Below are 24,184 nucleotides of genomic sequence, written 5' to 3'. Positions count from 1 at the left end.
AGATATATTCTCTACCATCCCTGGGTGGTAAGGAAATTTTGATCCTTCCCATTCTCAACATGTTTGTGGAATCAGTAATTAAAATGGAGGATAGTTCAATATGTATGAAGCCCTTTGTTATTCTAGAAAAAGAAAAAAAAAATCATTGCTTATTACAATGGCTACCAAAAACCACTGATGCAATATCAGCAATTTTGTATTTCTAATACTCCCAACTAAATCTTTAATAAAATCTGAACACAAACTCAGAGTTCTCAAAAATAATATTTGGATCCTCTCCTGTATTACTAAAGTACTGTATATTTAATGCTTCCAAAATATTTGTCATAACTTTTTTTTTAAACGAATGCTTTTGATATTTTTCTTCTTCCTTGGTCTACTTATTAATTATCATCTTATTGCCTTGTTTGTTAATACCTGCCTCATGTGTTTGTTCTGACTCTCAGTAGAGGACATCTGCCCACTCTTCAGAGAGTAAGACATAGGCTGTATGATTCCCTAGCACATCACATGCTATAGTACATAGTACAGGGTCAAAACTCCAGGAACAAATTCAATTTGCACAAACCTAATTCAATTATACTTTTAAGCCAAATATCTTGTTATATAATCCACAAAGACCTACTTCTTTTCAAGGTTTTATTATTAATACAATTCAATTCACTTACCTCATGTAAACATGTATATTGTATATGGTATGGGGCAACCTTCTCCTCTCCTTTTATTTCCACATTGATTTTCAATCGAATGGCCCCAGACACAGCTGACTTATCTGTCCGTTTCTCTGATAAAGTGAAACAGTAATTGGTCATTTTTGAAAATACCATATTTCTCAAAGAAATTCTCAAAAGCTTTAAAAAGGCTTACATGGCTAAAAGCCACTTTTTTAGATCAGGTTTGATTATTAACTAGCCATCATGATTCTGGTAAACACAATTTAAAATAATGTGCCTAAAATATATGTGTCACTAACTGTCAAACCACATTACAGATACTTCAAACCACAAAGCTTAATCGGAAGACTCTGCCATTCTGATACAAACTTCTGTGTACTTGATCAGTTTCTACAATGAAATTAATTGTTTGGGCAATTAAAAGCAAGATAACTTAAAAATACAATTAACCAGAAAACTATTTCATGTAAAAGCTTTCATTTCTCTTTCCATGCTTGAAAAGATGAGTCAAAGCTCTAACAAAAATTTGTTCACAGTTTTATCAGTGATTCCTAAAGACATACAGTCTATGGCCTGTGTTTACTAATGTGTTGGATTAACTGTTTATTGGGACGGAATCAATGTGCAATCAATTCAATCAAATAATGTGTATGTGTGTTTAATATGACCTGATCAGTAGCTTTAAGAGAAAAAAAAAAAAAAGCATAATCACAAAATTCCTAGAGTTTGAATGTACATAGGGACCTACATTTGATATCTACTTCACAGATGAAATAAAAAGAGGCAAGCTGACACAAATAAAACACAAGGAGGTAGAGTAACAGAGAAAGTGGCAAAGACTGACTGACTCTCTTCCTAAGCATGACTGTATTTATAGTCATAAAAGATACATTTAAATCATGAAGTCTGCCTTCTTCTTGTGGAATGTCTGCTGACTTTTCATTGTTAATATTTGAGTCATTATGTTATGAAGATTCTTCCCCGAGGAGTGCCAGTATCATGAGAGTTCTCCTACTGGCTGGGAGATAGTTGATTTTCAACAAATCTTAAAGTTCTCTGCTGGGGCCAAAAGAAATGCAAGTTCTGGAATCTTTTTGTCACAGACTTCTGTCCGAAGTCCCAGGGAGCATTACTGGTTCTTTGATTTTAACCATCAACATCCCCAGAAACATATGGGACACTGGCTCTGCTTAGATGCCCAGGACTTTTGGCCAAGTCCTCCTCTGCATGGTGGAATGAATTCTACGTGATGAAGGATGATCGCTATACAAAGAGTATAAATATGGTACTTATGGGGATTGAACCTACTAAGGGATCTTACACAAATCTAAAACCTGTCCTTCCCAGCCTCCCTCCTTCTCTCCTTCTCTCTCCTCTAAAACTCCCAATGTTAGCAAATGAGGGCACAAATATAAAAACTGCCAGTGAACAGGCAAAGATTTCCCTGTCCTGTTGCATCATATTTTCCTCCCCATACATGGAAGGACCATTTCAGCATAAGAGCTGAATAGCCGATTTTTACTGATTTTACTAATAATAGCTCATTCAAGCTCCTTGGCAAACTGAATTTACCCACATCAAAAAACATGTGACAGGAGGCAAAGAACATCAAAAGAATTGTTCTTTTGTCAAAAGAACGACTTAAGGAATTTCTGTTTTGGATTCTAACTGCTTCAATTCAAGGACATGCTAACTTACTACAGAAAAAAAGTCTATGTATAAGTAAACTGCTTTACAACACAATTTGTGAGTATTGCACAGAGCTAATGTCCTGAAGTTTATTTTTACCTAACATCTCCGTTTTCATATAGAAAAAGTGTCTTATAGTATAAACAAGACACAGGAGGATGATCACTATAACTGAAAAATTCCATCAATAATGTAAAAGCACCAATTTTCTTTAAGGAAGATTTCTTTCAAATATATTTTGATATTGGGTTCTTAGTCTAGCTTGAATCATTTGTATCCAGATAAGTTATATATCTTTCGTTCTTTAAAATTATTGTATTATTTAGAGTTTCATTAGTTCTATGACTTTATCCCTTTACTTTGTCAAATATTTCATTATTTGAAGTATGTGGGTTTTTCAAAAAGCCAAAAGCTCTCTTTAACTTACTACAATATATTGATAACCTAAATGGAAACTCTTTGTAATCCTGGGACTGTATAAACACTTCTTTGACTTAACCAGCCCTTAAAATTTTAATTAAAACATTTCCGATGATAGCACTAAAAAATTTTGGATCTGGCAATCATCAGTTTGTTCTCTTTATTGGTAGATCTGATTCTGGTTTTTGTTTATTCATTTGTTTTGTCTTTTAGATTCCACATGAGTTAATGGGGTTGGGGGAATGGGCAAAATAGGTGAAGGGGAGTGGGAGAAAGAGGCTTCCAGTTATGGAATGAGTAAATGATGGATAGGAATAAAAGGTACAGCACAGGGAATATAGTCAACAATACTGTAACAGTGTTGCATGGTGATGGATGGTAGCTACACTTGTGTGAGCACAGCATAACATGCAGAGTTGAATCACTATGTTGTACACCTTAACCTAATAGAACATTGTGTATCAGCTATAGGCAAACATATTGTTGTTTTTTTAAAGATATTTTGGATCATGTCCTTTATAGAAACTGAGCTGATCCATATATTTTTTACTATTATTAAATCAGCACTGAAGATTCTGGGTTATTATTCAATTACTGTAAAAGTCAAAATAAAACTTTATTTAATTCTTGGTTCCATAATAAAATTTCATTTAAAAAGTCATGCCAACTAAACATATTCTCAGTATCTTTATCAACAGAGTAAACATAAGTCCACATATATATGGCTTTGCCAATGACACCCTACTTTTATATAATCATTCGAAAGATATCCAAAATATACTTTTCCTTTATTGCTAAAATTTCACTAAGGAATCAAAAGGAAGTCAAACAGCATAAAGTCATAGGTTATTTTTTTTAATCAATTCAGCAAAGTTTTTGAAGCTATATTTATGAATTAAAAATCAAGAATGGGATATTTTTCTCCTAAAAGACACCCAGTAGATTTTTTGAAAGACTTTCTCTTTTCATCTCAAATTTACCAACATCTTTCAATAATACTGAATTTGAATAAATATTTCAGCAGAATATTGTAGAAAGACACTGATTATTTGTACTTATATGGGAATAATGCAGGCCACTGATATTCTGAAATTTATTTAACTGTTTTTCAAGTAAATTTAAAAATAGTCACCTAAGTTGTACCAGACATCCATCTCTCCACTCAGGGTCCTCACTTCTACAATTGTCTGTCCCAAAAAATCATCTGACTCCTTTCTGAAATGTTGCTTGACTCTGGATTTAATGTCATCATCTTCATCCCACACTCTGACTTTGATTCGATCTGTGGAGTTATGGCATTCACTGAAAATAAATGTGGATAAGTTAATAACTATTGGTAATGCTCTAAATGGCATTTGATGTTAGCAACTCATTTTAAATCTATCTAATCCAGAAAGGCATAGTATGTTACCTAATAAATGAGATTTCCCACTGACCCATTCCATCTGTAGGATGTTACAGATGTCAGGGATATTGAAAAATGTTGCATTAGTTAAGCAATGTTAATAAGGGGTAATCATATCCTATTCCAACATAATTCCTTTAACTGAACTAAATATAATCAAATACGGGTCAAAAATATTTAGTGTATTTTCTCTTTGATATATTTCCTATTTGCAATCGTTTTCTAGAAAAACACAGCCATGCTCAGAAAATACTGCACCATCAATATAAAGCTAATTTTACTGCTCTGGATGTCACAGAGTATAAATGACAACACAGTTATGTGCTAGTACTTAATATTAAAAATCCCAGTAAGTATGTAAGATACTGTTAAATCAATTAGAATTAGAGCAAAACCCTCTGTTTTTAAGAATAAACTTCACACTTTAATCCATTTCTCACTTCAAGGTTTCCTCCACTTATTCTTTTTTTTTTTTTTTTTTTGAAGATTTTATTTATTTATTTGACAGAGAGAGACACAGTGAGAGAGGGAACACAAGTAGGGGGAGTGGGAGAGGGAGAAGCAGGCTTCCCGCGGAGCAGGGAGCCCGATGCGGGGCTCGACCCCAGGACCCTGGGATCGTGACCTGAGCCGAAGGCAGACGCTTAACTGACTGAGCCACCCAGGTGCCCCTCCTTCATTTATTCTTGTTGAAGCCCACACATACAGTGTTAGCATCCCTAATACATATTATGGTGTTTCCTGACCCTTTGGCTTTTGTATACACTCTTCCCTATGCTTCTCTGTCTGCCAACCAATCATTCTTTAAGCATCGGGTCATCACCTGCTCTTTCTAACTTTTTTTGGTAGCTATTGAGCCAGTTAGGATGATCAATGATGAGCTCCAGTTTGCTCTGCATGTGCATTCACTCTAGCATAAGGATCTTCACCACGGGGTCAGTGGATGAATTCCGAACATCAAAAATACATATAGAACTTATAAAACTCAACACCCAAAAACAAATAATCCAGTTAAGCAATGGGCAGAAGACATGAACAGCCATTTTTCCAAAGAAGACATACAGATGGCTAACAGACACATGAAAAGATGTTCAACATCACTCATCAAGGAAATACAAATAAAAACTACAATGAGATATCACTTCACACCAGTCAGAATGGCTAAAATTAACAACACAGAAAACAACAGATACTAGCAAGGAAGTGGAGAAAGGGGAACCCTCTACACTGTTGGTGGGAATACAAACTCATGTAGCCACTCTGGAAAACAGTATGGAGGTTCCTCAAAAAGTTAAAAATAGAACTACCCTATGATTCAGCAATTGCACATGCAGAAGAATAAAACTGGATGACTTTCTTACACCATACACAAAAAAATTCAAAACAGATGAAAGACCTAAATGCAAGACAGGAATCCATCAACCTCTTTGACCTCAGCCACAGCAACTTCTTGCTAGAAACATCTCTAGAGGCAAGGGATACAAAAGCAAAACTGAACTATTGGGACTTCATCAAGCTGAAAAGCTTTTGCACAGCAAAGGAAACAATCCACAAAACTAAAAGGCAACCTACAGAATGGGAGAAGATATTCACAAATGACATATCAGATAAAGGGCTAGTATCCAAAATCTATAAAGAACTTATCAAACTCACCCCTCCAAAAAAAAATCCAGTTAAGAAATGGGCAGAAGACACAAACAGACATTTCTCCAAAGAAGACATCCAAATGGCCAAAAGACACATGAAAAAATGCTCAACATCACTTGACATCAGGGAAATACAAATCAAAACCACAATGAGATTCCACCTCACACCAGTCAGAATGGCTAAAATTAACAACTCAGGAAACAACAGATGTTAGCGAGGATGCAGAGACAAGGGAACCTTCTTACAAATACATATTTGGGGAATGCAAACTGGTGCAGCCACTCTGGAAAACGTATGGAGGTTCCTCAAAAAGTTAAAAATAGAACTATCTTATGACCTAGCAATTGCACTACTAGGTATTTATCCAAAGAATTCAAACATAGTGATTTGAAGGGGCACACGCACCCCAATGTTTATAGCAGCAATGTCCACAATAGCCAAAATATGGGAAAAGCCCAGATGTCCATCATCAGATGAATGGATAAAGATGTGGTGTGTGTATATATATCTAATACACACACACACACACACACACACAATGGAGTATTACTTAGCTATCAATAAGAATAAAATCTTGCCATTTGCAATGATATGGCTAGAACTAAAGGGTATTATGCTAAGCAAAATAAGTCAGTCAGAAAAAGACAAATACCATGTGATTCCACTCATATGTGGAATTTAAGAAACAAAACACATGAACATTGGGGAAGGGAATGAAAAATAAGAAAAAATAGTGAGGGAGGCAAACCATAAGACACTCTTAACTATAGAGAACAAACTGAGGGTTGCTGGAGGGGAGATGGGTGGGGAATGGGGTACTTGGATGGTCAGCATTAAGGAGGGCACTTGAAGTAATGAGCACTGGGTGTTGCATGTAACTGATGAATCAATGAATTCTACCCCTGAAACGAGTAATACACTATATGTTAATTAAATTGAATTTAAATTAAAAAATGAAAACAAAAACAAAACACAAACAAAAAGATGGAACTACCCTATGATCCAGCAATTGCACTAAGTATTTACCCAAAGGATTAAAAAAATGCTGATTCAAAGGAGTACAGCACCCCAATGCTTATAGCAGCATTAGCAACAATAGGCAAATTATGAAAAGAGCCCACATGTCCATCAGCTGATGAACGGATAAAGAAGATGTGGCACATATTCAATGGAATATTACTCAGTCATAAAAAAGAATGAAGTTTTTCCATCTGCAACAATGGGGAGTGAGATGGAGTATATTATGCTAAGCAAAATAAGTCAGAGAAAGACAATATATGATTTCATTCATATGTGGAATTTAAGAAACAAAACAGATGAATATAGGGGGAAAAAGAGAGGCAAATCAGAAAATGGACTCTTAACTATAGAGAACAAACTAAGGTTTGCTGGAGGGGAGGTGGGTGGGGGGATGGGGTAACTGGGTGATGGGCATTAAGGGGGGCTTGTGATGCAATGAGCACTGGGTGTTATATGCAACTGATGAATCACTAACTTCTACACCTGAAACTAATATTACATTGTATGTTAACTAGGATTTAAACAACTTGAAAAAAGAAATAAAGTAATTTCACCTTTATTTTCCTTCAATTATGAACATAAACAACAAACCACAGCTGAGTCCCTGGAAGATTTTGTCACCAATAAAACCAAGATATTTACATGTAACATTACCATTGTTATGAAACTTGTAATGTTATTTGTAACTATCATTTACTGTACTAAAAGTATTCTTCAAAATAATTGATTTTTTCAATTCTATATATTTTATCTTAGGAATTTACAAATAAATGATTTTGAAAAGCGTCCATGGTTTTCACCAGATTGCCAAATGGACTCACGGCATAAAAAATACTTAAGGACATGGGCGCCTGGATGGCTCAGTCGTTGGGCGTCTGCCTCGGGCTCAGGTCATGATCCCGGGGTCCTGGGATAGAGTCCTGCATCGGGCTCCTGCTCAACAGGAGGCCTGTTTCTCCCTCTCCCAATTCCCCTGCTTGTGTTCCCTCTCTGTCAAATAAATAAAATCTTTTTTAAAAAAAATACTTAAGGACAATTGACAGAGTTCTCTCTCTCCCATTAACCTGAGACAAGATAATACAGTACATTTAATAATAAAACTTGCAGTATAACAGGGCAATGTGAAAAATAAGCCCCACTATTTTTATGTAATGCTAGAACTTTCTACATAGAGCACTTTGGCAATTTCTGGGACTTTTTTTTTTTTTTTCGTTGCTATAAACATTTAGGGGCACTGGTGGCATTAGCTGGGGTAGGCCTGGGATTTGGACACCTTACCATGTACTGGGCAGCCTGCATGATTTGAAATGATGCAAGGCATTAATAAAGATGCAAAATGCACTGAAAATCACCTCAGTTTGAGACTTTTTTTTTTTTACATATAAACACCAACTCTTGTGTGTATTTTAAGACATAGAAATTTTTTAGAAAACAGCTAGTGTCTAAATCACTAATCAAAGGAAAATTGTTGTTGCTATTCAGAACTTTACCAAGAGCTGTTTTGCACTTTGAGAAATTATATTACCAATGTCAAAATCGCTCAAAGTATCTGAATCAAAGTATTTGTATCAGTCTGTAGTGGAGATGGTCACATATATGCTAATTCTACCAACATACGAAAGCATGTAACTACTACCTTATGTATTCGAGGGTAGCTGTATTTTACTCTTATATGTTAAAATATGTATTAGAATACATTACATTAAACATTTTTTCCTTTTGGAACACTATGCTCATTTTTAAAAATTATATTGATAGATGAAATTACATATTATTTTGTTCCAGCATACAAAAGTCATTGTGAATTACTCTATACAAAGGGGGTCAGGGTTTGAGAACTAACTACTTCTACCTGACTTAGCCTCTATGAATCTGTTTATCTATAAAACGGGGTTAATGATACCTATCTTAGAAGATATTTATAGAAATTAAGTGAAATATCTGACAGCAGTTAGTACAGTGACAGACGAGTGTTTGATCTATAGTAGTCATTAATATAATGTCCTCATTTCATAAGTTATTTTTGAAGGTAAGATCTAGATTTATTAATATCTCTATTCTTATAGTTTCTGGCATGCATCTAGCATTCACAAAATGTTCATTAAAAAATCTACAAAGTTTTGCCAAAAAAATTCCCTTTATTATATTTGAAGGAAAAATAATGTCATTCTTAGAAATATCATGTATATCAAAGAAATTCTCCAATCTTGATAGCTATTTCCAATGGTGGAAATAGTGGGGAAGGAAAAATAACTAATCAATGATGCTGTATCCATTGCAGCAAACAAAACCACTTTCAAACCAAGGAGAGCGGTTGGGATAGATGACAGGACAGCTGCCTCCTATCTAATTTAGAATTCCAAAGATAACACAACTGAAAGTATAGTAGTGAGGATACTGAGATAGAGTAATTTTTGGCATTTAACCCAAAATTTATATTAAAAATAGCTCAGATTTTAATTTCTTTGCTATTAAAAATAAAAAAATCAATGTAGAAACAAAAAACCCAGTTCTCAGCTCATTTGTGTCATTCTTAGAAAAATGAAAGAAAACTTAGAATATCAATCAAAATAATTATCATTGCCATAAACTTAAAATGCAAAATATTACAAAAACAGAAATAAATCCTTTTTTGTCACCTTTTGATAAAATAACCACTAGAGTTCATGTAGGTCCTAGGAGACAGACATGTAAAAAATTTTTACCTGCAAATAACAAGTGCAATAAACAGCAAACTCTGGATAATAAAGATTGGTAAATATTTCTAGAATCTATTACTTAACAAAATCAAAATATCCGGTCTCATTTGTAAGAATAAGTATTTGAGCCTCTAGTTTTTGTTATAAATTTAAGGTAAAGATTTTTAGCTTGATACACAGACACACACACACACGCAATACACAAATAGTACTCCATATGAAACAGTATAACTATATATGTATACATGTATAATTTTTCCTTGTACATAATTCATAACTGTATATGCACACATAGACATTGTGTGTTTCTGTATGTGTATTTACCAAATTGAGAGACAATACTGTAATATCTCTTTTCAAATTCCTGTTAGAAATAACTTCTCTGTACCAGATGGAAGTACACCTTCCAAATGACTGCTCGCATTTCCATTATTTTCTTCATTAATTCAGTTTGTATTTTTTGTTATTGTACCATCAAGAGTTTACCATTCCCTCACCCATACACCCAGCTACTCATTCACCCACATAGCAGTAATTTTCGGAGCCCCTATTAACGTACAGACACGAACAAGACTTAGTGAGGTTAGATAATTCAACCAACCATACTCTTCCTTCTTTAATGTCAAAATAAAGTGCATGTGATATAATGGATTCAGAACAAATATAATCAACGATGTGCCCGGTTCTTGTGATCTTGCGTAAGGGAATTCGAATATCTCTGTATTTCTCATTGATTCTATTCTTTTCATTTCTTAATTAAGTAAATCTTTAAATTTAGATCATAGATTTAGAGAAAAGTGTAAAGAGAATACAGAGAGTATGTCCCCCAGCCAGATTCCTCTATTATTAACATCTTCTATTACATTTGTTCTGGGTTTTTTTTTTTTTTCCTCATAAAGACATGCCAGTTCCTACTTTATCTTTCCCAAAGAGCTTTTTGTAAATAATACTTAAAATAAACAATGTTTGCTATTATGTTTCAAGTTTAAGCTGTCAGAAACTTACATTTTTTATCTCCACAAAGACAATTGTGGGACTGCTATTGCAAATACTGGAAATTCCACGTGGATTTTGCAATGCATATAAAACCAGACATTTAGTTCAGGATTGTGTGGTGAAGAATCATTACATGTGGATGTTCAGCCTCTCTGAACATTCTCCTTCCATTTTGGCTACATTCCTCTTTATGTTCCTCTTCTTCCCAAGACTGAAGCTAGGTAACTCACATTCCTAGATTCCTTTGTAGTGATGGCCCAGATATTTGACCTCCATTCAAGTAAGATCTGAACTCAAAATTAAAGTGAAGCAGTGGTTCTATTCTGAGAATTTGCTCATTTGGCAACAGTGGTGGCGGAGCCTTTAGTATTTTGATGTAAAGTTTCTGGTATTCAGTCTTGCAGAGCAAAAATATTGATTAATGATGGCAATGTTGTTTTCTCCAAAGAAACCCTGCGATGGAATTGGACAGTTTCTCTACAGTGACTTCAAAGGCAGGTCCTCTGCCTTTCAAAGTCTTGAGCAACCTAACAGTGTAGGAAATAATCTGTTTCTGCCTAAAACTAATTAGAGCAAACTCTAGTTCCTTCGCAACTAAGAATACTGACGAATGCAGTAACTTTGAAAAAATGAAGGGGACTTCAATACCAGGACTTATGTGGAACTGACTGTGGAGGACATGATGGGGGCAGCCAGCGAAGATTTCATGACCACAGTCTGGAAAGCCAAGTCACTGCCAAGTGCAATAGCAGAACAGCAGGTCAAACTGTTGCTTGCTATACCTTGCAATTCTGAGCACATGCCAGGTAAAGTTTTTCTATGATGTGAATGGTTGGAGTAAAATTTAGAATGTTGCCACATGTTCATTAAGTTCGGCTGCTATAAAAAATGCACTACAGTGGAGATGCACTCAAACTAAATCCAGACAGTTTGTAAGCAGAGATGCAAGGGGGCCCAGCTATGCCCAAAGAGGCTCACTCTGCTTGTGTCCCGCAATATAAATTGACTGAGGATATCATAAATTTGGAACCCTACAAGTTTGAGAAAAGCCAGCTGCTTCTGCATATACAAAATGTAATGCACAGGTAACAAGCAAGGGTTTCTAAGTGCAACTTCAAAAAGAGATAAAATTGTGCCCCTGGGCTTTTCAACCACTTTCCTTCAGGAAGTCTCTGAGTGACAATGAAGGGAATTTAGCGGCAAAGATGAAATCAGTGGTGTTGCATTCATTCTCGCCTTGGCATGCGTACTACTTTGCAGAGGTTGAGGCAGCAACCACTAGGTCAAGAGAAGGAAATCAGGGCAGAGGAGCCGGCAGTGAAGAGTTAAAGTTTGCAGGCTCATGTGGTTACTCATAAAATTGTCTTGAAGCCCATCTCCTGGAATCCTGGTAAATTTTCCAGGGAAGAGTATTATCAAATGTGCCTCAGGCGGGCTACAGCTCTATTTAAAGTAAATGCTTCTTCTCCTCCTTCTTTTTTTTTTTTAAATGAGAGAGAGAGGGAGAGAGAGAGAATCTCAAGCAGGCTTCAGGCCCAGCGTGTGAGCCCAGTGTGGGCCTCAATCTCACAACCCTGAGATCATGACCTGAGCCAAAATCAAGAGTTGGACACTTAACCAACTGAACCACCCAGGCGCCCTGTCAATGCCTTAGTCTTACGCTGCTTCTGATCTTCATCATCATCAAATAAGGAATGCTTCGCTAATTTGTATGTCATCCTCATGCAGGGGCCATGCTAATCTCCTCTGTATTTTTCTGATTTTAGTATAGGTCCTGCGAAGTGAGTACCTTTTAATTATTTTTAGAGCCCTCTTTCATTTGCTTGCACTTTCCAGAGTACCTGCTTAGAGTGTGGACATTGACATATTGAGTGAGGAAGGTCTCCCCAGACGTAGAACCAATGACTTGGAGGAAAATGGATAAAAGAAATTCATCTGGAAAGCACAAGGGCCTGCCAGATTGGTTAGCCAAGTAACTACTCCTGCTGCTAGGATCAGAAAGCCCAGAGTGTCTAGTAGGTGTCTACAGGTGTCTAGTAGGATTCTATATTTGCTAATGTACCGACAATGGTCATGTCTTTCCCACTTTCCCTATTACTGAATGAGACTTTTAAATTGCTGTTGCCCCATCTTCTTCTCTCATCGCAATAATACATTGGGAATTTTGGAGGAAGATGACATGCCTTTAATTAGTAAGTCCCAGGATCACAAGGAACCAAACCTGGAGCGGATGCAGAGACTACCCAAAGATCACAGACTTCAAGCTAAATGCACTAACTGTATAAAATTTTGGTATTGCCTACCTTGGAAGGGAGAGGATGAATTCATTTTATTTAAATTAAATATAGAGATAAAAGGCTGTATATAAACGCTGAATAGTCAACGAGGTGGAAGGTGGCCCACACTATAAATGTATTTACTCAACAACCTTTCAACCCCTCCTTTTCCTTTTCTACTTTTATGCAGTATCTCAGCCTTCCTTGTAACTGGAGAGGACCACTTAACATAGTTCTGCCAATTAGATATAAACCAAAGTCTTCTGATCTTCTCTGTTACGTTTTCCTCTTTTATTATTCTGGAATATGGATACAGAACAGCTTTCACTAAAGATGTTAGAACAGGTAAGTGGAATAAGCTTTGTTCTTTGATGGAATAATTTAGTTACCTTACTAGCCCTCAAATGCCTATACCTGGAATTTTTGTTGAATGAAATCAACTGCTTTTTATTAATCTAGATCTGTGGCTTAATGTGAAAGTGAATGAAATTCTAATAAAATCAAATAGGTAAATAATAATAAACTGCGAAGTTCATTTTGCTTGATTATGTACAAAATAATTCAAAACATTTAATTTATGAGCTGTTACTATTTTTTACACCCGATGTGTTTTATGTCACTTAACTATTTAACATGTGTTTCATAAACCCTGACTTTTACGAAAACACACAGTTTTGCATTTCAGATGGGAAATGATAGGCTCACATACGAAACAAAATTTGACAGCAAGAGAAATATCCTTATATATATAAAAAAATCTGTTACATATAATAGAAAAAAAAAAAAAACGTAGCCCCATTAAATCTTCCTCTACTAGACCATATCCAACCTGGTTAATTAGCTAACCAAGACTTCTGGTTTAGTTTACCAGTTTGTGAATTTGGCTTTTTTTTTTTTAAATCAGTAGAGAATAAGATATTTTACTACACAAACTCTTGATAAATAAAGTATTGTTAGAGCCACTGTTTTCTAGTTTTCCTTTAACTAAAAATAATTCCCTTCTTAAAGGATGGTTCATATGTCTAATTTTATGTTTTTTTAATTGTTAAAGACTGGTTTTGTTTCCACAAGAATATGATGTTTTATTTCTTCCCAAATTAAAGGAAAACATTTCCCCCTCTGACTCAGGATTTTTGTGTGTGTCTATGTCTTGTTTTTAAATCACAGGTACTGTATCTCTATAGAGCCAATCGCTATTGGGCCAATTTTTTTTTTTTTTTTTGGAAGCCATCCAAATGACTACTTTCTTTGTAATTATTTATTCCAACTTTGCAAATGGTCTCAATGCAAATATTTTTAGATTTAGAGTTTCCTGGGGAAAGTCCAATATATCTCCAATGATTAAAGCAAAAAACAAAACAAAAAAACAAAGTAACAAAACAAAAATAAAACCCAGGCCTTAGCCAAGTTATCAGAGTTTAACACATTCCAAGAAAAGTTGCTTTACGTTGAGAGATGTCCATGAATTTCATAAAGTCCATAAAGTCTGAATTCGATGGGAAGAAAGAAGCCCTTCCCCAAGTAATCATACTGTGATGGGAAGTCATTACTAATGTAGTATATTAACAAACAGTTGTCTGAAGAATGAAAACTGCACTTAGAGCGGCACTAGATCTAATGAAGTAAAATAGATCTCATGTGGCAACTTTGTCAGGAAAAAAGCCAATAGGAAGTGATGTGACATTAAAAATCGTGTCTATTAAAATTGTGTAAAATTATAGCCACACATTTTAAGTGTAGCAAATGAGAATTCTGTATTTTAAATGGTATTATACTGGGTTTGGTTAACAGAAACATTAATAAGGGATATTAAATACATATGAATAAATGCATGTGTGTGTGTTTGCACTGAAAGAAGCTGTAAGGGTATGTATCGAAATATAGGTGGCAGAATTAGTAAACATTTTTATTTTATTCTTCATATTTATCTGATACAATCAACAAAAGTGTATTTTAAAATATCTAGTAATTGTAAATAATCCCATTTTAACTAAGGCTTCCAGGCAGAACATTGAGAAAATCAGCAGCCAGAAACTGGCAAGAGCCATCCTGAGGCAAAGGAGCAGCCTTTTGAACAGTAATTAAATTCTCTAGTTACAGCTCAATTCTTTAAACTCTGACCCACCAAATGGAAATACTGTGAGAGAGTGTTCACATTTCCTTTTAGTGATTTATTATGAATTATGTAACCCACTTCCATTGCCATATTGATGTCTCAATTGTGCCTGATTTAAGATCCCAACCCTATTACCTCTGAATTCTATTACAGTAGATGAACAGACTCTATGTTCAAAACCCAGGGACAGTGCACACCAGCTATTCCCACCTGCATTTTTAAGGACAACTGAGTTATGGGTATCAGGATCAAAAAACAGTCCCCAACATTTCACTTTTAAGTTTTCCTGAGGTTTTTCTTTATAGTAATTGGGCATTGTAGATCCATTCTATAAATTAATGACCAAGAAGATGATAAAAATAAGAACAAGAAATCAATTATATTATTTTGAAAAAGGACAGGAAGTGAAGAGGAATTCATGCACTAGCATTTAAGGGTTGGCTGAAAGAAGCCCTTATACCATAACAGACCCGAGGACCAAAGAGCAAAGTACCACCTTATAAGACAGACCCATCTGTCTGCCCCACCTTCGAGCCCCACAGTTAGAGCATGAATATCTCAAAGTCTTATATTCTATCTTTATATCCAGTATTTTCTTCACAGATACTAATGTTGCAGAATAAAATTTTAATAGCTGTCTTAAGAATTATTAAATGCTATTAAAATATTAGCATTAATAAAAATTAATGTTAAAATAATAAAGGTAAAAAACCTTTAGACAAATACTTGTGTCCATTTTGCTGTGAAGAGAGAGACCACTTAGAGATTAGAAGATCTATATGGTATCATTTATAATATGGAGTCTAAAAAAATAAACTAGTAAAAGAGTAAAATGGTGACTATCAGAAGCTGGGGTTGGTAGAATAGGAGAGGTTTTATTTAAGGGTACAAACTTGCAATTAGTAGACATGTAAGTCCTGGAGAGCTAATGCACAGCACAGTGAATACAGATAACATTATAATAATCATCTAATACACTGAGAGACTAAAGTCTTAATTATTCCCACCACAAAAAAAGAATTATGTGACATGAGAGCAGCACTATTGCTACAATAGTAATATTAAAATATATAAATGTATCAAATTAAGGTTTTGTACACCTTAAATTCATATAATGCTATATCTCAAATAGATTTCAAGTAAAAAGAGCAGGTAGAAAACTGGAGGACCAAATGGCTCTCTCAACAATTGGAGAAATGAATAGCTGTGTAGGAGTATGTATTATGCAAGATGGGTGTGGTTTCTAGTCACCATTTCTTTGATTCACCATGTATTTTTCCATTGCAGACACATTGTTCATTGTGTTTCTTAGGACAAGGATTTCTTTTCCCTATTCCTCTACCTGATGAACATTTACCTGTCTTTCAAGACCCAGAGAAAATATCACCTCTGAGTGAAACTTCCCTGGGAGTTTTTTTTATTCATTTTTATGTTTCAATCCCTAGTACCTGTAGCAAGTAGATATTCAAAACTGCTTACCAAAAAAATATCACAGGTTCCTTTTTCTCCACATTCTCACCACCACTTGTTATTTCCTATCTTTTTGATTTGCCATTCTGACAGGTGCAAGGTATATCTCATTGTGTTTTCTTTTTCCTTTTGAAGGCATATTTTTTTTTGCAGTTTTTTTAAATTTTATGTTATGTTAATCACCACACATTACATCATTAGTTTTTGATGTAGTGTTCCATGATTCACTGTTTGCATGTAACACCCAGTGCTCCATGCACACATGCCCTCTTTAATACCCATCACCAGGCTAACCCATCCAACCACCCCGTCCCCTCTAGAACCCTCAGTTTGTTTCTCAGAGTCCATAGTCTCTCATGGTTCACCTCCCCCTCTGATTCCCCCTGTTCATTTTTCCCTTTTTTTTTTTTAATAACATATAATGTATTATTTGTTTCAGAGGTACAGGCCTGTGATTCATCAGTCTTACACAAGTCACAGTGCTCACCATAGCACATACCCTCCCCAATGCCTCTCACCCAGCCACCCCATCCCTCCCAGCCCCCACCACTCCAGTAAGCCTCAGTTTGTTTCCTGAGATTAAGAATTCCTCATATCAGTGAGATAATATGATACTTGTCTTTCTCTGATTGACTTATTTCGCTTAGCATAATACCCTCTAGTTCCATCCACGTCATTGCAAATGGCAAGATTTCATTCCTTTTGATGGCTGCATAATATTCCATTGTATATATATACCACTTCTTCTTTATCCATTCATCTGTCGATGGACATCTGGGCTCTTTCCATAGTTTGGGTATTGTGGACATTGCTGCTATAAACACTAGGGTGCATGTAACCCTTCAGGTGACTGCATTTGTATCTTTGGGGTATATACCCAGTAGTGCAATTGCTGGGTCGTACAGTAGCTCTATTTTCAACTTTTTGAAGAACCTCCATACTATTTTCCAGGGTGGCTGCCCCAGCTTGCATACCCACCAACAGTGTAGGAGGGTTCCCCTTTCTCTGCATCCACGCCAACATCTGTCGTTTCCTGACTTGTTAATTTTAGCCATTCTGACTGGTGTGAGGTGGTATCTCCTTGAGGTTTTGATTTGGATTTCCCTGATGCTGAGCGATGTTGAGCACTTTTCCATGTGTCTGTTGGCCATTTGGATGTCTTCTTTGGAAAAATGTCTGTTCATGTCTCCTGCCCATTTCTTGATTGGATTATTTGTTCTTTGGGTGTTGAGTTTGAGAAGTTCTTTATAGATTTTGGATACTAGCCCTTTATCGGACATGTCATTTGCAAATATCTTCTCCCACTCTGTCGGATGTCTTTTGGTTTTGTTGACTGTTTCTTTTGCTGTGCAAAAGCTTTTTATCTTGATGAGGTCCCAATAGTTCATTTTTGCCCTTGCTTCCCTTGCCTTTGGCGATGTTTCTAGGAAGAAGTTGCTGCGGCTGAGGTCGAAGAGGTTGCTGCCTGTGTTCTTTACGATTTTGATGGACTCCTGTCTCACACTGAGGTCTTTCATCCATTTTGAGTCTATTTTTGTGTGTGGTGTAAGGAAATGGTCCAGTTTCATTCTTCTGCTTGTGGCTGTCCAATTTTCCCAACACCATTTGTTGAAGAGACTGTCTTTTTTCCATTGGACATTCTTTCCTGCTTTGTCAAAGATCAGTTGACCATAGAGTTGAAGGTCCATTTCCGGGCTCTCTATTCTGTTCCACTGATCTATGTGTCTGTTTTTGTGCCAGTACCGTACTGTCTTGATGATGACAGCTTTGTAATAGAGCCTGAAGTCTGGAATTGTTATGCCACTGGCTTTGCTTTTCTTTTTCAACATTCCTCTGGCTATTTGGGGTCTTCTCTGGTTCCATACAAATTAGGGTTACTTGCTCCATTTTTTAAGTTCAATTAGCCAACATATGGTACATCATTAGTTTCAGATGTAGTGTTCAATAATTTATCAGTTGCGTATTGTGGTTTTGATTTACATCTCCCTGGTGATTAGTGATATTGAGCACCTTTTTTGTGTCTGTTGGCTATTTGCATATCTTCTTTGGAAAAATGTCCATTCAAGTACTCTGCCCATTTTTTTAACGTAATTGTTTGTGGGGGTTTTTTGGTGTTGAGTTTTATAAATTCTTTACATATTTTGGATCAACCCCTTATCAGATATATCATTTCTAAGTATCTTCTCCCATTTAATAGGTTGCTTTTGTTGAGTTTCCTTTGCTATGCAAAAGCTTTCTATTTTGTGTGGGCAAGGATGTGGAGGAAAAAGGAACCCTTGTGTACTGTTGGTGGGAATGTTGGTACAGCCACTGTGGAAAACAGTATGGAGGTTCCTCAAAAAATCAAAAATAGAAATACCATATGATCCACTAATTCTACTACTGGGTAGTATTCAAAAAGATATGTGCACCGTGTTCACTGAAGTATTATTTATTATAGCCAAGATATGGAAGCAACCTAAGTGTCCACTGTTGGATGAATGGATAAAGAAGATATACATGTGTACACACACACAGGAAATTTACATAGTCATTAAAAAGGATGAGATCATGACATTTGAGACAACACAGATGGATGTAGAGGGTATTATGCTAAGTGAAATAAATAAGACTGAGAAAGACAAATACCACATGGATTTACTCGTATGTGGATTCTAAAAAACAAATGAATAAACAACAAGAATCAGATATATAAATACAGAGAACTGAAGGCTGCTAGAGGAAAGGGGTGTAGGAAGATGGGCAAATGATGAGGAGGAGTGGAAGTTAAAGCTTCCAGTTATGGAATGAATAAGGCATAGGAATAAAAGGTACAGGACAGGAAATAGAGTCAATATTATTATAATAGCACTGTATGGTGAAAGACAGTGGCCACACTTCTGGTGAGCAAGCATAACATACAGAGTTGTTGAATCACTATGATGTATACCTGAAATTAATGTAACATTGTGTGTCAACTATACTTAAATTTAAAAAAAAATAAGTATTATAGTAAGTGTAATCATACTCTTCTTTTTTGTTACTCATTAAATATTACAAATACGCATATTCCAATTAGTGGCATAATTAGGTAGCTGAAATTAAACCATTTGTTTGAAGTCAGAAATAAAGTCTACTTTGGATATGTATTTGACATTTATTTGACATTTGAATAAAGACATTATCTTCCCAAGTCTGACTTTCAGTGGTGACATGCATTTTTTTTCTTAAACTTACTTGTCAATGAAATAAAGAAGATGTATGCCAATGACCTCTAAATTTAACTGTAAAGAGCCAGGAGCAGTGCATGTTGCCATGTTTCATGGTTGTCCTATTATACCTCAAATATTCCAAGATCTGTGACTTATAGAAGTTATACCATTTTCTTTTCTTTTTAAAAATATTTTATTTATTTGAGAGTAAGAGAGTACAAATGGGGTGGGGGGCAGAGGAAGAGGGAGAAGACAACTCTCTGCTGAGCATGGAGCCAGATGCAGGGCTCAATACCAGGACACTGAGATCATGACCTGAGCTGAAGGCAGATGCTTAACCCACTGAGCCACCCAGGCACCCCTAAGTTACACCATTTTTATTTTACTTACAAAAGCAAGGTGTATTAGGTATGATGGAGTAATAGAGCAGGCTTGGAAAAATATCTGCCTGATTCAAATTTCATTTGAGCCCCTTACTAGCAGTATGACTTTGGGCAAGTAATGCAGTTACATTGAGTCTCCATGTCTAATCTATAAAATTAGAATATCAATAATTATTTAAAGATGATTATATATGTAACACTTAGAAGGGTACTGGGCACTTAGTAGGTTTTTAATTATATCTAACTAATGCAGCTAATTCTATCACTCAAACATATAAATATCATTTGCCTTTAATAGCAAAGAACAAGTTACTGCAGATATAGGAAACAGGAAAACTTTTAATTAGTCTAGTTATCAAAACAGGAAATTGATTAAATAATTGATGAATACCAATGCAATAAAATCTGATTCAGATATTAAAAATACTATTTTAGGTGAGGGTTTATTTGGGGGCTCTCTATTCTGTTCCATTAATCTATATGTCTGCCTTTATGACAATGCCATACTCTTTTCATTACTGTAGCTTTGTAGTCTTTTTTTTTACACCCTTAACAAATGTTTAAGCATATGGTATAGTATTGTTGACTACAGATGTAATGTTGTGGAGCAGATGTATAGAACTTATTTCTCTTGCTTAATTGAAACTTTGTGCCTGTTGATTAGTAACTTGCCAATTCCCCCTCTCCCCAGCTCCTGGAAACTACCATTCTAGGGTGTGATTCTACGAATATATTCTTTTTGATACCTCATTTAAGTGGAATCATGCAATGTTTGTCTTTCTGCGACTGACTTATTTCACTTTGCATAAAGTCTTCAAAGTTCATCCATGTTGGTGCATATTGTTGAATGCAGCAATTGCTAAATGATATTGCATTGTATGTATATATCACATCTTTTTTATTCATTCACCTACTGATGACATTTAGGTAGTTTCCACATCTTGGCTACTACCAATAATGCTGCAGTGAACATGGGAGTACTATTACATCTTTGAGATTCTGATTTTTTTTTTTTTTTAGGTACATACCCAGAAATGGGATTGTTCGATCATATGGTAGTTTTATTCTCAATTTGTTAAGAAAAATCCATACTGTTTTCCATAATAGCTATACTATTTTGCATTTCCACCAGTTGTGTACAAAGGTTCACTGACAAGGGTGTCAAGACTACACAATGGGAAAGGACAGATAGGAACTTGGACCACAGAGAGGGGGTCCCATCCAACAGGAGGCTTGAATCATGGAGGGGACTAAGATAATGGTGGTGCTGTCCAAGGCAGAGAAAGAAATAAAGAAACACTATGGCTTCCCCTGTCCTCCCACCTCTGATCTTATCCAAGGGCCTCCTCACACCTAAACCTACTGAGCAAGAAAATCTGAAAATGTAACCTTTGGAGTTTAGTTCCCTGAGATACAGAACACACTGCAGAAACTTTAGGGACTAAATGGAAGAGCCAGCATTTAGGCTAAACTTATGCAGAAAGTGCCCTAAAGAGATATGTAAAACTATATACTTAGCTAGAAGTACTTTTGTGGTTCTCATTCTTATTCCTTTCAGCATTTCTTTGATCATTCCCTGAGAGGCCTTAGCGTTTGCATCTTGAGAGATAAAACTCCTATGCTAAAAGCGTTTTTCTAAATCTTACTTCAGGAAAAGAACTGATACATAATAAACATTTTTGTACTAGGTAGCACAATGAGAGATTTGCAAAGAAAATTATGGTATAAAAATGCTTTGAAAAAATAATAGTGCTTTATAGATGAACCATTTTATTATCACTAATGTTCTATAGTCATTCTTTATAAGTAGATAGATGCTTTACAGACTTAAGAAGAGGTTGAGCACCCCTTTACCAGTTTTCACTGCAATGAACACAATTCCTGTTATTATATATTTGTATTCAGTGCATTACTTATTAAATGTCATTGTCAATATTTTAATGCAAACATTAGTATAGTCTATTATTAGTATTTACCGTTAAAAGATAGACACATTATTTTCTCTATATAAGTGTATCTACTTTGAATTTTTACCAATGTGGGATTATACTATACATACCATTTGGCATCTTGACTTTTTAAACTTAATATATCATGTACATCCAGACACACACATGATTACATTCTTTTTAGTGACATGATATACTGCATTATATGGATGTGCCCTAATTTATTCAGTTTATGCCCGCCCCCCCCATAGACAGTAGTTGGGCATTTAGGTAGTTTCCAGTTTACTGCTACAGCACTACACAGAATACTCTGTATGTGTATTTTTATGAACTTGTAAAACTATTTCAGTTTGACAAATTACTAAAAGTGGATTTTCTAGGTTGGAAGGCATGTAATCACATACACATCTGCATATAGATACACACAAAATCACATCTGCATTACTAAAATATCCCCCAGAAAGCATGTATGTGGTTACCCTTATAACTTTCTCTATACTCTCACAAATACGGAGTATTATCACTTTTAAATCTTTGCTAATCAGATAGGTGAAACCTACTTTTCATATTACGTTGACTTTAGGGAGCATACTTATACATTAAATGAAATGTGTATATATAATATTTGTGCAACACATTCCTCCTTCCCAGACTAGTCCACCTGAAAAGGAGGAAAAAAAGAAAGGAAAAAAAAAAAAACTAATAGAAATACCTTTTTTCACCCCACCTTCCCTTTCCCCTGCCCCCTGCATATCAAAGAGACATTTCAAGAGCTTCTGACTACTTCTGGCCAGAGAAAAAGGGTTCAACTAAATAGCAAAAATTTATCTCTGGGAAGAGAACAGAATTAGTCACCATTAGTTTCTATGGCACCTAATTTGCCCTCACTCTTTGTTAGAAAAGAAGAGCTGCTATTCTCCCAAGAAACTAAAGCAATGATGTCAGTAACAAGTTGCAGTTGTAGTAAGTGCCTGATCAGACTTTATCTGAACACCACACTTGGCAGGAGCAACAATCATAAAGGTAAATGCTATTAGCTAACAGCCCTCTCGTTCCAGATATCAGCAACACAGCATAGTTTATGGAAGACCTCTGCAGTGATCACCAACGAATTGCTAAAGAAGAGAAGAAATGTTAGGAAATCTTACACTCCAATTAGCTTTCCCACTTAAATCTAAGCTTCAATCAATAATTTAGAATGGAGTAATTTTAAGAATTCATACATAGTAACATGGGTTATACTTTAGTCCTCTCCAGAACCCTTTTGAGCTGGATAATATAGAAAATGCCAAGAGATGGAATCCAAAAGGAAAAAAGAAAAAACCAAGCCACTGCACAAACACAACAAAACACCTGACAGCATCTGTGATATTTTGGCATCTACATTAACTAACCTTTATCACTAAAACAAAAACACAAGAGCCTTGAAACTTTAAGTTGAATCTACATAATTATGAACAGCTAGAAGAAAAATTTAGCCAAACATTTGTTTTCAAAACTTCCAAAAGTTTGAGTAATAAATATAAAACAATCCAATTTGATCAACTGTACACACAATTTAAGTTAACAGAAAAAGGACATAAAACCACTATCAACCAGATAAAAAGTTAAGACTGATTATTCAGGTAAAAGTTTAACAGAAGATAGTACTTTAAATTGAATCATATGAAGTTACCATTTCCATAGGTCAGCAGAGTCGAATATCAGCAATTTCATATGACTCAACCTAGTAGTAACCAGTTTTACATAATTAAGTTTTATTTGTGTCCTAGTTTGTACTTGACATGTAAAAGAAATTCCAGTAGAGGGGCGCCTGGGTGGCTCAGTCAGTTAAGCGACTGCCTTTGGCTCAGGTCATGATCTCAGGGTCCTGGGTTCGAGCCCCACATCGTGCTCCTTGCTCAGCTGGGAGCCTGTGTCTCCCTTTCCTCCCTGCCTGTGCTCTCTCTCACTATGTCTGTCGCTATCTCTCTCTCTCTTAAATAAATAAATATTAAAACAATATATTAAGTACCATATAATTTAACAGTGAAGTCAAGAAAGCCATGGAGATCTTCAAGATTTACTAAATTTGATTGATCTGACCTGTGTTTTATCCTTCATTCTGTGTGGACAGAGTGACAAAGGATGACACAATCTAGTCATAGTAAAAGCACAAGAGGTTACTTTCACTGCTTATTTCAGTGCTTTAAGCAAATCAAAATACATTTTGTCCTTTTTGTTCCTTCAGGTCCAATTCTAATCAAAAG

The 24,184-nt window shown here is 35.5% G+C and overlaps 1 protein-coding gene and 1 non-coding gene across 3 annotated transcripts in view; both read right to left on the bottom strand.

The window, feature by feature from the left end:
* The window catches only part of UNC13C (unc-13 homolog C), a 565,259-nt gene that overhangs the window by 296,116 nt on the left and 244,959 nt on the right, over positions 1–24,184 (bottom strand). For both annotated transcript variants that reach the window (XM_034993923.1, XM_034993924.1), the window contains 2 exons: positions 3,916–4,085; positions 669–784 (listed from right to left, as the gene is read on the bottom strand). In XM_034993923.1, coding sequence (XP_034849814.1) covers positions 669–784; positions 3,916–4,085 — 286 coding nt within the window. The remainder of the gene's footprint in view (positions 1–668; positions 785–3,915; positions 4,086–24,184) is intronic.
* Positions 12,234–12,339, bottom strand: LOC118003823. The gene has a single exon (XR_004677438.1). It is a non-coding gene; the product is annotated as a U6 spliceosomal RNA (small nuclear RNA).

This window comes from Mirounga leonina, unplaced genomic scaffold (assembly GCF_011800145.1).
Source record: "Mirounga leonina isolate KUSES-001 unplaced genomic scaffold, KU_Mleo_1.0 Mir_91, whole genome shotgun sequence".
NCBI lineage: Eukaryota > Metazoa > Chordata > Mammalia > Carnivora > Phocidae > Mirounga > Mirounga leonina.
Note: the sequence above shows the minus strand (reverse complement) of the source record. Positions and strands in the feature narration are given on the sequence as shown.